Here is a 17,317-nt window from a genome sequence, read left to right as displayed (position 1 = left end):
AGGAGATCTGTATCTTCTCCCATAGAGAGCTTCATAAAGATCCATTTGGATGCTAGAGTGGTAGTTATTGTTATAAGCAAATTCAATAAGGGGTAAGTGATCATCCCAATTACCTTTGNNCTAACTCCCTTCTCCTAACATTAGTGTAGGATTTCTGACGACTCTACGCTGTTTTCAACCTCTCTTGAGTCACTTTCACTTTCTCCATAGCTTGATGAACTAAATCTAGTCCTATTAACCCTGCTTCACTTAGTTCAAACCATCCAATAGGAGATCTACATCTTATCCCATAAAGAGCTTCATAAAGATCCATTTGGATGCTAGAGTGGTAGTTATTATTATAAGCAAATTCAATAAGGGGTAAGTGATCATCCCAATTACCTTTGTAATCAATCACACGGGCCCTCAACATGTCTTCTAAAGTTTGAATAGTACGTGCTGCTTGCCCATCTATCTGAGGGTGAAAGGCAGTACTTAAGTTCACCTTTGAACCTAAACCTTTTTAGAATAATTTCCAAAATTGTGCAGTAAATTGGGCACCTCTATCTTAAATAATCGAAACTGGCACCCTATGTAGTCTAACTACCTCTTGAATATACAACTTAGCATAATCCTCTGTTCTATGGGTAGTCTTTACCGTCCAAAAGTGGGCTGATTTTGTTATTCTATCGACAATCACCCAAATAGAAGCATGCTGCCTGCGGGACCTTGGTTAAACCTGTGATGAAGTCCATATTGATCATCTCCCACTTCCATTCCGGAAGTTCTATATTCTGAGCCATACCATCGGGCCTTTAGTGCTCTACTTTAACTTGTTGGCAATTCAGACACTTAGCAACAAACTTTCCAATGCCTTTCTTCATACTACTCTACCAATAAACATCTCTTAAGTCACGATACATCTTTGTGGAACCCGGATGAATGTAATATCTGGAGCTATGAGCTTCCTCCATGATTCTCTCTTGGAGGTCATCCACCCTTGGTACACACAACCTACCTTGATATCTCAATACTCCATCTCCCACTTGTTAAAAAACCAATATTTTTTTCTTATGAACATTTTCCTTCAATTCAAGCAAAATAGGATTTTTGTCTTGCTTCTCTTTTACTTCTGACACTAAGGATGATTCAGCCCCAATCATCATCACTATTCCTCCTTATATGGAATCTATTAGTCGGACTCTCAAGCGTGCAATTCTATGAACATCTTTCGCTAACTCTCTCTTTTCTTCCTCAACATGAGCGATACTACCCATAGACAACCTGTTTAAAGCATCAGCAACAATATTATCTTTACCTGGGTGATAAAGAATACTAATGTCATAATCCTTGAGTAATTCTAACCACCTCCTTTGTTTGAGATTAAACTCTTTCTGAGTAAACACATACTAAATACTCTTGTGATCGGTGAACACATTCACATGAACACCATAAAGATAATGGCGCCATATTTTCAAAGCAAATACTACGGCAACCAACTCTAGATCATGCATTGGATAATTCTTCTCATGAACTTTCAACTGTCTGGAGGGATAAGCTATAATTTTGCCATTATGCATTAACACACAACCCAAACCAACCCTAGACACATCACCATAAACAACAAAGCCTTGCGTGCCTTCTGGTAAGGTCAATACTAGGGCAGTAGTCACCCTTTTTTTTCAATTCCTAAAAGCTTTTCTCACAAGCTTCAGACCATTGAAACTTCACTGTTTTCTGAGTCAACTTGGTCAAAGGGGATGAAATAGACGAGTACCTCTCTACGGACCTTCTATAATATCCAACGAAACCCAAGAAACACCTAATATCAGTTGGAGATGTGGGTTTAGGCCAATTATTCACTGCCTCTATTTTCTGGGTATCAACTTTAATTCCCTCTCCAAACACAATGTGGCATAAGAATGCCACAGATTCAAGCCAAAACTCACACTTAGAGAACTTGGCATATAACTCTTTATCTTTTAAAGTTTGGAGAACTATTCTGAGATGACTAGCATGATCTTCTTCATTCCTTGAATAGATTAGTATTTCATCAATGAACACGATAACAAACACATCTATATAAGGCTTGAAAACTCTATTCATAAGGTCCATGAATGTTGCAGGCGCATTGGTCAAACCAATGGACTTGACCAGAAACTCATAAAGACCATAACAAGTTCTGAAAGTTGTCTTGGGAATATCACACTCCCTTACTTTCAACTGATGGTAGCCCGATCTGAGGTCTATTTTCGAAAAATAAGAAGCACCCTGAAGCAGATCGAAAAAGTCATCAATTCTCGAAAGAGGATACTTGTTCTTGATGGTAACCTTGTTCAACTGGCGGTAATCTATACACATCCTAAGAGAACCATTTTTCTTTCTCACAAATAACACTGGAGAGCCGCAACGTGAGACACTTGATCGAATAAAGACCTTATCTAGGAGATCTTTCAATTGTTCTTTTAGCTCTTTCAACTCTACTGGTGCCATTCTATATAGTGGAATAGATATATGACAATTATCTGGAAGAATATCTATACCGAAGTCTATTTCTCTCTCAGGAGGGACTCCGGGATGATCATCAGGAAAGACTTTTGGAAAATCTTTTACTACTGACACTGACTCCATATGAGGTATCTCAACACTAGAGTCATTAACTCGGACTAATTAATAGACACACCCCTTGGAAACTAACTTTCTCGCCTTAAGGTACGAAATGAAGCGACCCTTAGGCACTGCTGAACTACTACTCCACTCTATAACTGGCTCATTAGGAATTTGAAACCTAACAACTCGAGTTCTATAATCAATGGAGGCATAACAGGCATGAAGTTAGTCCATACCAAGAATGACATCGAAATCTACCATGTCTATCTCATCTAAATCAACCATTGTGTTCTTTTGATTGATAGAAATGACACAATCACGATATATTCGCTCAACTAGAATAGACTCCCTAACAGGTGTAGAAACACAAAAGGGTTCACAAAATTTCTCAGGGAAGACATCAAAGTTCATTGCAACATAAGGGGTTACAAAAGATAAACTTGCTCTTGGGTTTAGCAAAGCATAAACATCAATGTACACGTAAGAACATGAGTAATTAGAGGAACGGGACCACAAGCTTTCTGGATAACAAAAGAAACACAAGCTTTCTGGATAAATAATATCAGGTAATAAAAAAAGAAAGGCTAGCCAAAATATTCTTTTTCTTTTAGATAGAATCTATTGCCTCTTTTATTTTTTTTATTTTTTTGAATAAGGAAGGCATCTACTCTTGTAGTAACAATAGATTCACTCATGGATAGAAAAAAACATAAAAAGTTTCTCATGCAAACATAATATAATTAAATAGCAAAGAATTGAGTTTGTATAACCTTCATCAATTAATCAACTAGTTCACAACTGTTCCCCCCTTTTTTTAATCTTGTTGAAATACAATTAGAATTCATAAAGAAACTTACACATATTTCTTTTGCAGTTTCATTAACATATACTCTATCTTTATTTTTATGAGTAGAAATATATATTTGTTCTCGTCCAGGCTTTGTCCAGTTTCAGCCATATACAAATAAAAAATTCATGAAATCAAAATAATTTACTACTCAAAAATGAATACATAATAAGTTAATTTACTAATCGCCATTTTAGCCCTTCTTGTAGCATTCACTTTGAAGCCACCTATGCGTAGAGTTGTTTGTTTTTTCCGATTTTCAGTATTTTTTTCTATGCATTTCCTTATAAAAAAATATACGAAACTTAATTAAAAAATCAAATAGTTACATGATAATTAAAACTAGTAAAACCAGTAAGATAAGTACCTTTGTTGAATCTTTATATTGGTAATAAACAAAAGAAATCCATTGATCTTGTGGAAGATCCATCTGGCATATTATCAATAATCTCAACTTTACTTTTAAGTGGGTCTTCGACTAACTTCCACAAGTTGTTCTTATTTGCTGCCCATTTCTTTCCAATAGATTTATAAATATGTTGCCGCGCATTTGACTCTGTTGTCTTAAAGGAGAACTTGGGCTTCAAGAAAAAAAAATTAGTTAGCTTATCTATTACTTGTAAATATAATATTCAAATTACCAATTATCTTTCTCACCAAAAAGTAAAATAGAGTAAGAGTCTAGTTGTAAGATTATACCTTTATAATTTGATCGAAGACGCGATTTAAGTATGCCATAGGCACACTCGACCATTTCTCAAAGTTGATTGGAAATAAAGAGCAATGCTAAAATTCTACAAAAGCCTGAAAGAAGGCTGCGAGCCTCTCCAAATGGTTCATTTGGGTAATTAAAATTAACCACAATAAGTTCATCACCTGATAAATTAAGCACATCTGTTTTCTTTTTACTTTGAGCTTTTTGATATTGTTTTTTGAATCTGTAATAAAAACAAAGCTAAGTTGAAGCCATGAGAGAAACAAATAATGATTATTGAATATGTACTGATACTCAAAATTATTTATCTATTGTTTCTACAGTCCAATGATTCACGCCCAATACGCTTTTTGAATGAAAGATACTCAAACTCAAAAATACTCAACTCAGTTCAATATAAAAGTAACNGGACATCGGACAACAAGAAGAGATATGCAAAATAGAGATACCAAGTTTTTATGCTAACAAAAGAATAATTGGTATATCAACTATCATACAGGAGCTAGCAAATAATTATTTAAACGGAAACGCTATATGGAGCTACTATGCAAGAGATCAGTTAATGATTTATTCCAATTCAAGGGAGCTAAGGAAAGTAGATATGGATGAAGTCCAGAGATGGATTTTATCATTACTTAAGCCAGAAGAACAACCTACAATACGAGCACTAAAAGTAGGATTTATTTCGGCAGAGTTATTAACGAGATATTGCAAGCTAATTGGTCACAAATACCCTTACCACATATGTTCGAAATGCAACAGAGAAGATAATATAATCTCAGACGTCCAGTTGGAATAAGAGATAAAGACGGATGAGAAGATAAAGATAAAAGAAGATAAAGATGGAGATAAAAGGAAACACAAAAACGTGCTTGGCCACACAAAGCCAAAAGTAGATATGTAAAAGTCTTGAAATAAATAGTAGTCATATTATTAGTAGAAAAACTTAGTCAACATATGCATGTGCATTATTAAAGATATGTTGACAAGTGTAAACTATGGATAGTATGTATTATATTATTAAGAAGACAAGTGTGTATACATGTCGTAAATAGGATAGTGGTAGACAAAATAAGAACTATTCATGAATAGTAGTCATGAATAGTATTATGAATAGTATTAGAATATGTATGTCTATATATAGACGCAATTGTAAAACTTTGAAAGACAGGCAATGCCTAACGTAATAAAACTTTCTTTCAGAAAACTCTCTCAACTAAAAATTTAGTATTTAGATAAATGGAGCAACAATCTGAAATCCAATCAGATATTTCAGATAGCATGAATAAGCAAGAGGCAAAGGTATATTGTTCAAAAAATATACGGAACTAATTTCATATATTCCTAAANTGTGAATTCAAGAATTATGATTTGGATATATAGGATTTCTCAATGATTTGATGAAATTTGGATAGTTGATAAAAAGAAACGAGCAAAGACGCGAATTGGGGAAACACTGGCGCGACGCGGAGACGGATTATTAATTTTGGTCGCGTAGAGGGGTTATTCTCTGAGGACTAAGGGGTTATTAAATTCAGTCCTCAGAGAATAACCCCTCTACGCATCACGGATGTGCTTTAAATTTCACGCAATTTCACAAACCCTGAACGTTTTCAGTGAAACTCACACAAAACTCAATGAAGAGACTCAACTTTTTCACAAAAACTTCACTTCCAGGATTTCAAAGACCTTAATTATCAATTAAACTCAAGAACTTCTCAAGAACTCAATAATATAATCAACCTCAAGAATGAAATCATGGGTAAACTTATACATGATTGGCGTGAGGGCGAACAAACCCAACACTATGAAAGCTTACATACCTCGAAAGAATCGAATTCTTGGCAAAAATCCTCATAGATCGCAAGAAATCTTGAACGCTTGAAGTTTTTCTCCCTTTCCTCTTGAAATTTGCCCTAACTTTACAAACGCTTTTAGACTTTAGCGTAAACTGATTTTAATCAGCTTTGACCCTTAATTTGTGTGTAAAAACGTGTGGACTTAGTGGGATAAGGAAAAAACCAAAATACCCCTCCTTAATTTGGATGAATTTCCTTAACTGGACATGCTAAACTCAAACGGACATATCTCCCTCATCCGAACTCAGAATTTAGCAAACTCAGTGGCATTGGAAAGAGGACTCAAAGATCTTTTATTTTATATCTCATGGGACACCAAAATCATCATGTACTGAAATTTATGGTCGTTTGAAGTTGACCCAAACTCATAATTGAAGACTAACTTGCACAAATCTCAAATTGGCTATTTCTAATTTAGTTCTTTCTAAAATTAGCTCTCTCTGAGACCGAGGTGTTACATGAAGAGTTTATTGTCCACTTGATAAATCTTAATGAATAAAAAGGGGTTGAAATGGAAAGGCTATGTGTTGATCATAATGCTTGTGAATTGCCTTGTTGTGACCCTTATTGATTGATTGATGAAATGTTTGATAGCATGAATGTGGACTTGAATTGCTTCAATTGTTGTCTCTTCCTTATGGTGTGAACTTGCTTATGTGCATTGATTCCATTCCAAGACTCGAAACTCCATAAGACACCGAAAACCACTTTTTTTTACTAACTTTAGCTTTTTGAATTCAAAAACTTTCATAATTCACAACTTTTTAATCTAACGCTCAAAACCCATTTCAAAATCCAATCAGGGGTAAAACTGTAATCTCACGAAAAGTTTAAAAAATGACCTTCCGGAGTATTACATTTATATTGTGAACAAATAAGAGAAGATCAAAACCCAAATATTGTTTTACATGTCTTCAAAAATATATACTGGAGATAGAAAAAAAATTGGAATGTATAACTTTGAGCCCAACAAAAAAACTGTATTTCCTTAAATAATTTAATCCTGTTACGATTATTCAAAGTTGGGATCATTCATTCCTCTCAAGTTAGAAGGTACGCTATTCTATATTATTTATAATTGAAAGCAAATCACACTGATTACTTTTACTTCTTTAAAAATGATGCACATAAGAGGAATAGAATATCGAGAAGATGAATTTTTTGAATATGTTTTGGTGTCTGAAAATTGAGGCAAAGGCTCTGACTTTATTGCCAATCAACTTTTTAAGAGTAAGAAGAATTGTTTCTAAATACCGTCAAATCTCATTATAGTGGCTACTATAGTGAGGTACTGTTGTATGTGTATATTGATATTTGATATTAAGATCTCATTTGCCTGTTATAATGAACAAAGTACACAAAAAATTAGTGTAATGAATTTGTGTACTAAGAAGAAAGATTGTACTGTATTTGTTAATCTATTTGATGAAAAAAATAGAAAGAATATGAATGTATAAAAGACAAACACCAATAGTCTTTTCTCGTGAACTTGTGACCATAACTGATGGACGACATTCAAATATTGTTTTTCATATTAAATATTCATATTTAAAATTTACTATGTGCATGACATTAATAATCATTACTATAAATATTTTGATAATTTATTTTTATACATGTTTCTTATAAAATATTTGAGTATGACTGTTATAGAGAAGTAATTTTACAAAGAGTGTATCGTTATAATGAATGTCACTACTGTTATAGCTAGAAGGACAACTAATAACATAATTCTGAAGAAAATCAGGTTATTATAGTGAAATGTTATTATAATGAATAACTTTTATAACGAGGTTTGACTGTTAAATGAATATATTTTGATACCTAGGAGCAGGGGCGGATCTATAGTGTGTCCAGGGGGGTCATCCGACCCCCCTCGGAAAAAAAATTACACTATATATATAAGATCAATTTTTTTGTGTACATGTATATATTTAAAATTGAACCCCCTGAGCATATGTCAAAGGAGTAGCTCAATGGTTTATGGGGGTCAGGATTTCGCATATGTGAGCTTTGGGTCACGGGTTCGATTCCAGGCAACAACATTTTTTTTATTTGAACCCCCTTGATAGAATTCTTGCCTCCGCCACTGCCTAGGAGGCTATAGTTCTTCGTCGATCGAAGCAATTATATTAGGCCACTTGTAAATGAAAATGAAAACTACAAACCTATTTTTTATTTTTTTTTGCTCCTCATTTGATGTTTGATACTTATATTGAAGTCTGACTAATCTGAATTGCATATATAAATTCTCAAGATCCAAAATTTCTATAACTCAAATTTGTAAATCATATATTACAAATCAGATTTATTACAAAATAACACAACAGAAAATTTAAATACAAGTCAGTAGCAACAAACATTTATTTTCACAAGAACACTCAGTATTACAAGGAAATATAAAACTATTTGGAGGGATTAGTTCCAATGGTTATAACATAAAACTTCTGTGAAGCATTTCTTTATTAGCATACTATTATATGTGTAGTTATTAATCCTTCTTCTGAATAATTACTTCTTGGATAATTAATCCTCCTTTCCATTTTCCACTCCAAACTTCATAAAGCCCAAAACAAAGCTTGCTATCTTCATATGGAGAATCAGTTGTTGTAATGGTAAGATTATTTGGTACAAGATATGATCCATTTGATTCAACATTAGCATCTTTTGTTAAATAAATTTTCTTCCATAAGTTTTTTGATCCAGATTTGACCATAAAATAGAGGGGTAACTCATTAAATCCAAATGAATCTGGTGTCAATTTCACCTTGAACTTAACTTCATATTTTGTGCCTTTTTCTACTTTGTCACACCACCCTGTTACCTCTAGCCAACTTACTTGTACAAGTGTTGCTGCCTCTTTCCTGTTCATTATCAAATACAACATTAGGTCACATATCTCAATGTCCATCTAACAATTATCTTATAAAAATGGTATCCGATTTGACTATTCCATCAGATACCTACTATTTCCTACCACACTGTAACAAAAATAGTTTTTAGCAGCAATAAATATACGCATAAGAAAAGAGTGTTAAATCATTTAACGACATTAATTAATTGTCATTGGATTCAATATCATTATAAACTTTAGGGACATTTACAAAAAGTGTTAATTAATTGCCTCTAAAAACATATTTAACGGCAATTATGCCATTGCCGCTAAAGATATTTTTGGTGTAGTTGCATTACAATTTTCACAAGAAGATTCAAATAATTTATATAAGCAACAAAACGAATTATTCTTAACCTATTTGAAAGTATAACAAAACAAAATATTCAGTGCCAAAATTATAATTACTTAATCTCCATAAGAATTCACTCTGATTATATGAATATGTAGAAAGTGTGGCATGTATTTAAATAATAAATATATACTAACTCTTGGGGTAATTTCCAATATCGTTCATCCTTTCCCCAAACGATATTAAAGGCTGCAGGATAAATTTTGAACTGCAAGTATGACAATTAAATATGTCAGAACATTACATTAATTTGACTAGACTAAGTTTGAAATAAAAAAAATGAAGATCAAATTAACTAAACGTACCACGGTCCCTTTTTCTAATTCCTCAGAGATATGATTTCCTTCATAGTGTGAGTTTGAATACTCCATGTTGAATTATAAATATTTGAGTTTTATTATTTGCCTACAACCACACATATGTATTTATAGAGTATAACTTGAAAGCTAGAGTTGGCTTGGCAAGGTTAACTTTTTAAAGTTAAATGCCACCTTTACTCTACGTAAGAACGCAATGGAATCTCTCGAACCCTTAAATATCAAAAGTCTTAGATTTCAACTTTTTCAAATAAATTGTCTGGCTCATGTGGTGTGAATATGGATTAGTCAGGTCGGTTTGATTTGGAATTGCGAAAGGTTAAAATTAAAAAGAATATGGAATCAAGTAAAGGAGTAAGACATGATATGGGGATGGAAAGGGAAATTCTTCTTTTAATTTGCGCTTGAATTGCAAGCTTCACTCACAATCTTTAATATTCTCACACGCTAAGTATCGTACGTACCATTTATATTACTATAAGAGAATGTCTTCAATATTTCTTTCATTTTCATCACTTTTACTAACCATTATTTACTTGGGTTGTGGTTAACCAATTAATCATCCAGGAGGGAAGTACAAGGTATATATATTACGTTTCCGTTTGACCATGAGAATTATTCATTTATTTTCATAAAATACTTTTTTATCGATTTTCCAACTCCACCATCACAACATATAAATAAACTGCTGTGATCTTTTCTCTCCTTTGTTAAAAATATAACAAAAACTACATATTCAATTCGAAGTACAAATTAAATATTTGAAATTTATTGCCAAATACTTACTTTAATTTGTCTTTAAAATTCACATGCACCGAGTAAAACTCCATTAGCGTATACGTAATGCATGTTACGCTTAGCACCTAATAGAGCAAAGGATTCGAAAATGCATCTTAATATATATGTTGCCTTTTTGTTTATATTTTTTTTTCTTCAAAAATATAGAATTATATTTAGGCCTTAGGGATAGCGTCACTGTACCTTGATTTTAGGGTAGAATGAGTAATTAGTTTAGTCAAACTAAATATAAAACTTATCCTAAAATATGTATGCTTCATATTTTACGAAGTCATTTGAGTAAAGTTTCCAATAAGCACGGTTAATTGTCGTGATTTTTTTTATAGTCAAACTATAATAATTTTGACTAACGTTTTACGATGTATTCTTTTATTATTTAGATATGCAAAAAATTGTAATTTATAGTACTTTACGTATAATTTTTTAATATCTAATTTTATTTTTTTAAAATATCGAATTAATTTGATGTAATTTAACCTTGAGAATTAGTCATACTGACTTTAGAAAAACACAACATGACAATTAAAAGTAGATGGAAGGAGTATATATATATATATATATATTCTAAGTAGAAAGGGAAATTAATACTTCAAACAAGATAGGTACAATCTTGGAGGCATGTTGTCAAGAAAAGAATATTTATTTTAAGAGGTCCACGTGAGAACTCCAAAAAAGGAGATAAGAGATGAGATCAACATACAATGGCATAGAAGCATTTGTGTGTCTAGCAAGTTGTAAATAAATCTTATCTAAGGCATACTTTTCTAAAGAAGAAAAAAAGTGGCAAACAACCAAAATCATTCTAGCTACTTCTTATCCCCCACTTTCTTCCAACCAAGTTGTCAAAACTCCTCTAATGTTAATTACTTTATTCTCTAAGAAGAATCCATGTAATTATAATGCCTTTAATGTCGAAAGAAAATAGTGAATTTATGTTCTTTTCATATTTTGAAGCATGCATGTATACACACGTAATTAGGGTAGTAACTGAATATTCATCACTAAAGTATCGATCGATCGACTCCACTATAAGAATAACATCGTACCAAGCCTTGTAAGTGCCCGGAGGAAAAGTCAACAATTGACATCTTAGCACAATCAACTCTTGAGAAGTACCTCCTTATAAAAACAACAAAATAACCATACGTTGAATTTCCTATACTAAATTCTTGTATTTCTCTCTAGCGTTATGTTAGTCTGCACAACCTAGAAATATAGTGATTTTAACTTTTCGCCTAAGTGTGAAACGCATTGCCTAACGTGTTCCAGCAAAGCAGTAAGGACGGTAAGTAAAAACACAATATTTTTCGGTGGAAAACACCCAACTCAAAAGGTGTAAAAAATCACGACATGTACCCCTACAGGATTTAACTTCAACTTCACTAAATCACTGAGTCTCCACAGAAAACAGATTACAAGCCTATGTAACCTAAGGAATTACGAACTATAATTCCCAAACTTCAACACAAACCTCTCAAGATATGTGTTCTCAACTCTTCGAGTTATCACAACCTAAAGACAACACACCTAATTCAGTTTATAACTCATTGAACTAAGATTACATCAAGACTTGATCACAAAGAAAAACTCCTAACACATAAACTCTGTAAAAGAACCAGGTTCTTCGATGTGTTCCTTCAGTTTGCTGGCAGAACTTGCGAAGTCAAATTTTCAATTGCTCTTTTTTCTCTGCAAGTGCACAAGTATTCTGGACGACTTCACCTCTATTTAAGCATAATTCTTCATAGAGTTATTGTTCACTTCAAACTCCTCATTGAGTTGAACTCTTTTGACTTAGAGTTCTACTTCAAGTAAGACTCCTTCTTCAATTCAAACTCCTTGCTTCTTTAGACTCCTTCTTCAAATTACATTCATTGATTCTTTTGTACTGTAGTCGAACTACAACTCTTCAATTCAATAGTAACTTGAAGAGTTCTACTTCAAGTAAGACTCCTTCTTCAAGTAAAATTCCTTACCTCTTTAGACTCCTTCAAATCAAACTCATTGGTTATTTTTCTTCAATTCATTACTAGTTTGATTCCTTGCGTTTTGTACGAAATTATCATTATCCATTTCTTTATTTCTGCACTCTTGTCTTTATTTATTTTAAAAGTTTTCCCGAATTCAATTGCTCGTGATAGTGTACCTTTGGACCATGTTAACTGACGTGTTTCATCTTTCTTTGTCAATCATCAAAACTGCATAAATGCTAATAAATTCCGCCTTTTTTATGATGACAAACCTCTTGTTTTGTGCATTCAAACACATTTTCCTGTAGACACTTAGCATGAAACACTAGAATGAAACAAGTTAGTCAATCAAGTTAGTCAATGAGCTATAAACACTGACTCTTATCCCACTATTTGTTCATCAGCCTTAAGCACTCATCAAACTTGTTCGGGATAGATCGAATAAATTATTAGAACCAGACCAACTATATTAACATAAGTTATTTCATTCAGTCAATTTATATATATATATACTAGTAGCAGGACCGGCTCGACTATAAAGTCACGCCCCTTTAAAGTTGTATGCATAATCTCAATTAAAACTAGTATCATGACCAGCTCGACTATAAAGTTGTATGCAATTTGTGGTGATGGCTTAAGTCCATTTCTTACTAACTTAGCACGAATAACATTTTGGCTTCTTAGTTATGTCGTACCTTGCAATACATGACCCCTTTTAAGTAGTTTCAAAACATTGTAGTCTAATTATAAATAACAAGTTATACACAATAGTAACGGACTTCTTTGGTAGTTGTGTGGTGTTGTTCATATCGTCTCCTCTTCTCCCCAACCTATGAATACAACCAATGAAAATTTCATTGGCTTCATGTCATGTATATGTTTTTTCCAGTTTGATTATTTCCCACTTGTTATTTATTGTATTTCACCTAGTGTTCTTCTCTTGTAGACGATATTTCTTGCGTATGTCCCTATCTTCCGATTTTGAGGTTGTTCAGTCATAAACAATGGATTCGTTGTGACCGTTGATATTCTTCTTGAAAGTATTATATATAATTGGCCATGTGAGAAAACATGTAGTGATAGGTACAATCCAACATTCGATAATATTAATTTGACCTTGTTGGAGGGAAGTTGTTTGTAGTAACCAAGCTTGTTCTAAGTGTGAAATGTTATCACTAGCCAAAGTACCGCTATTGAGATAAATATGGTCCTATTTTTGTGTATAGAGGAACTTGGGAAAATTAAATGGTTATTAAACAAATATATACTAGTTAATTAGTCTTCATAGCTATAGTTTTAGTTAGTTATCACTCGCGACCAATATTCAGTGATAATTATTTCGAGTTTGTATAATTCACACATTTGTATAAATCAAAATTTGTATAATATAATATGTATAACTTTTGTATAATATAATTTGTATAACTGTTTAAAGTTCAAATCTATGTATTTGTATAAATTCGTTATTTTGAGTTTATACAAAAAAAAAACTCAATTATACAAATATACCCGTGAATTATACAAACTCACCTGCGGATTATACAAACAAGACATTTTTCGTAAGTATGAAACTATAGCTATGGAGCATAATTAAGTTTATTATAATGGCTATTTGCGAAAATTCCCCTAGGAAATTTCCCACCTAAATAGAGAACATGCCTACATTGGGCTAGCTTGTTTTTGTGAAGGCCTAATGAAGTTTATATTCTAAAGGACCAATCTTGGCAACTTAAGCCTAAAAAATATGTATAAATTATAGGAACCACATATTATAAGTACTAAATAACATCCTATCCATTCTAGTTTTCTATTTACCATTAGGTTTGATACATTCCACAAAGCGGGATACATAGCGTTGTGCACGGAATACACTAGGTTTGATACATTCCACATAGCGGGATACATAGCGTTGTGCACTGGATACATAGCGTTTGATATTGTCAAGCCCCGAGCCTACACCCTGGACGTGGTCGGCACCCGAAGACCATTGCTGGCCCCCAAGCGAACCTTTGGCCTGGCTTTCTTAACTTAGCGAAAACTTAACTCAACAGGATAACTCAATGCAATGAAAGGATATAAAACAACTTAACTGGTAAAATCTGGCCAAAAAAGGCAACTCGAGTCCCAAAATAAAATATTTACATATATACATAGATGAGAGACTCAAAACTAACTACTAACTGACTGTCTATGAAGCCTCTATAATACTGAGATGGATGTTGGGACAGACCCCCCAACATCCTAATAAAACAAACTAAGAGATCAAGACAACTGCGTCCTCCGGAAAGCAAGGAGGCTCACCACTGACTCTGGAGTGCTCAACTGGATCAACGGCATGCTGGATGCTGATCCTGGGTACCTGCGTCTACATCATAATAAGATGCAGGCCAACTGGCATCAGTACATGGAATGTACGAGTATGCGAGCTGAAAAGCTAAACTACGACTTAAGCTTGAAAAGAGGGCAAGAGAACACTTACCTTGGCTCGGTTCGACTCATGAATAACTGAACTCAATATATAAAGCAATAAGACACATGCAATATATTAAACTTGTAAAACAGTGTAAACAACTTAGCTCGTTAATGATAAAACAATAACAAACTCAACTTTACTTATATAAAAGTAATATAACTTTAGTGGGAGATTCTTTAACCGACAACCACCACTATGAGCCCTAGTGGTGATACAACGTTTTACCTCACGTTGCCCAAGGACCATCCTATACCTTGCCGTGATATAGGACCTTACTTTAACTTAGTGGATCCACTAGCTTAATCTTACGTGATCATCTAAAAAGAATGACCCGTCAAGTCCCATGTTGGCTCATGGTTCTTATGGAGAGTTGAGTTAATATGAACTCGTGTCCCCAACTCGGTGCTCAATACTACTCCCAAAAATACTTTGGCTCATAAGTGTCTTTAAACACATCTTTCTTTAGTTGAGGTAATTACTCAAAACTTAGCCCAAAGGCTCTTTTGGAAAACATGGTTCCCCTCTTACTCAAATGAAAAAAAAACATTTATAACCATTTTTTGGGAATACTTAGTTCCCTAATAGCTTTTGAGAAAAGAACTCAACTTTAATCTCTTGACTTAACTTGAAACTCGATACTCTTTACTTGACTTGAAACTCGAACCTTAAAACGAAGTTAGAACGTTCAATAAAGACTCTTGAACAACTTTGAAAACTTGCTTTGACTTACTTCTTTAACTTCTAGACTTGACCCGTAACTTCACTTTGACTTGATCCTAACTCGCCTTGAATTGGATTGTGGATTCAAGGTATATGATCACACGTTTATGGATGAGTTCTTGATGTTTAGACGTACTTTGGAGTGTTGGAAACAATTAGGAAACATAGGTACAATAACAAGGAACATGCATGAGAAAGTATGAAAAGAATTAGGAAACTTGGCATCCTTGGCGCTCTGCAAGGCGCGGAGCGCCAGCCCTCGAAGCTCAAAAGGGGCCTGCTGGCGCTCTGCTAGGCGTGCCGCCCCAAAGGTTGGACTTCAGAGTCCCTTTCGGGGCACGCTGGCAGGCGTGACGCGCCAGCCCCTTCCCCAGAAAATCTGACTTTTCTCCTTCTTTTTCCCAACTCTAAACCACCCTAACTTCAAAGGTTTCAACCCCAAACACTAAGGATCATAAAATCCATCAACATACAAGAGATTCAACTCAAAAACACAACCAAATCATGTCCCAAATCAACAAGGAACTTCAACAACACAATCAACAACATCAACAACACAACCAACAATTTCAACAACACAACCAACCTTTTCTCACAAATAAAACGAGTTTGGCGTGTGGGGGAAAGAACCAACCCAACACTCTGAACTCACATACCTTAATAGGGATCACCCCAGACGAAATCCACGACGATCTTGACGAATCCTTGCTTATTCTTCTCTTTTCTCATCTTCTTCTCCTCTTCTCTCAAGAACCCTAACTCTCACTCTACTCTTTTAAAATGGGACAAACTGATCTAAAAATCAGTCTAACACAACAATATAACCAAAAGAATTGGTTAGGGAAAAGACCAAAATACCCTTAAAATTTCCGAACGGATTTCCTTGCCAACTGCCCAACTTCCAAAAGGCATAACTCACTCATACAAACTCGGAATCGGGAAAACTTGGTGGAGTTGGTAAGATCATTCCACGAGCTTCACAAACATAACTTGAACTACACCTAACTCATCCTGAATTAGGAGTTATGACTGCTCAAAATTGGCCAAAAACTCACTTTTTCCCACACTTAACCAAATTTCCAGATTTTAAATTCCTTCCATAAATGACTATTTCCAATTTCCAGCTTCTCTATAGTTATTTCAAATTTTTGGATGTTACAATAACTCCCACTTGGGAACATTCGTCCTCGAATGAGGTTACTCTTACTAGGCTAAGGCTGTAACATCAACTCAAACACCCAACAAGCACCCGTGCAAACACAACAACAACATGCTCATTATAATTTAAAGAGCACTAAGAAGGAAATTAATACCTCAATCTGCATTTCCTCCGGATTCAAAGAGATGAGGATATCTCTTCTTCATGTCCTCTTCGGCTTCCTAAGTAGCTTCCTCAACAAATTGGTTCCTCCAAAGGACCTTGACTGATACTACATCTTTCGTTCTCAACCTACGAACTTGGCAATCTAAAATCTAAACATGAATCTCCTCATAAGATAAGTTATCCTTGATCCCAATACTTTCAGTTGGCAGGATAAATGAAAGATCGCCTATGCACTTCTTCAACATAGAGATGTGAAATACCGGATGAACCGCTGCTAGTTCCTGTGGTAACTCCAACTCATAAGCAACATTGCCAATTCTCTTGGCTATGCGGTAAGGTCCAATATACCGGGGACTAAGTTTCCCCTTCTTACCAAACCTCATAACCCCCTTCATGGGTGAAACTTTCAAATATACCCAATCATCTACTTCAAACTCTAACACCCTTCTCCTAACATCAG

At 34.1% G+C, this 17,317-nt stretch overlaps 2 protein-coding genes across 3 annotated transcripts in view; both read right to left on the bottom strand.

Moving 5' to 3' along the window:
- The window catches only part of LOC125846928 (urease accessory protein D), a 586,865-nt gene that overhangs the window by 380,782 nt on the left and 188,766 nt on the right, over nt 1-17,317 (bottom strand). The gene's annotated exons all lie outside the window — the stretch shown is intronic.
- LOC125846937 (protein PHLOEM PROTEIN 2-LIKE A9-like) lies at nt 8,260-9,649 on the bottom strand. The gene is made up of 3 exons (XM_049526642.1): nt 9,561-9,649; nt 9,393-9,463; nt 8,260-8,874 (listed from the first exon to the last, which is right to left on the bottom strand). The coding sequence occupies exons 1-3, from the start codon at nt 9,624-9,626 to the stop codon at nt 8,502-8,504; spliced, it is 510 nt and encodes a 169-aa protein (XP_049382599.1). The 5' UTR covers nt 9,627-9,649; the 3' UTR covers nt 8,260-8,501.

This window comes from Solanum stenotomum, chromosome 12, assembly GCF_019186545.1.
Source record: "Solanum stenotomum isolate F172 chromosome 12, ASM1918654v1, whole genome shotgun sequence".
NCBI lineage: Eukaryota > Viridiplantae > Streptophyta > Magnoliopsida > Solanales > Solanaceae > Solanum > Solanum stenotomum.
This window is presented reverse-complemented; position numbering and strand designations above follow the sequence as displayed.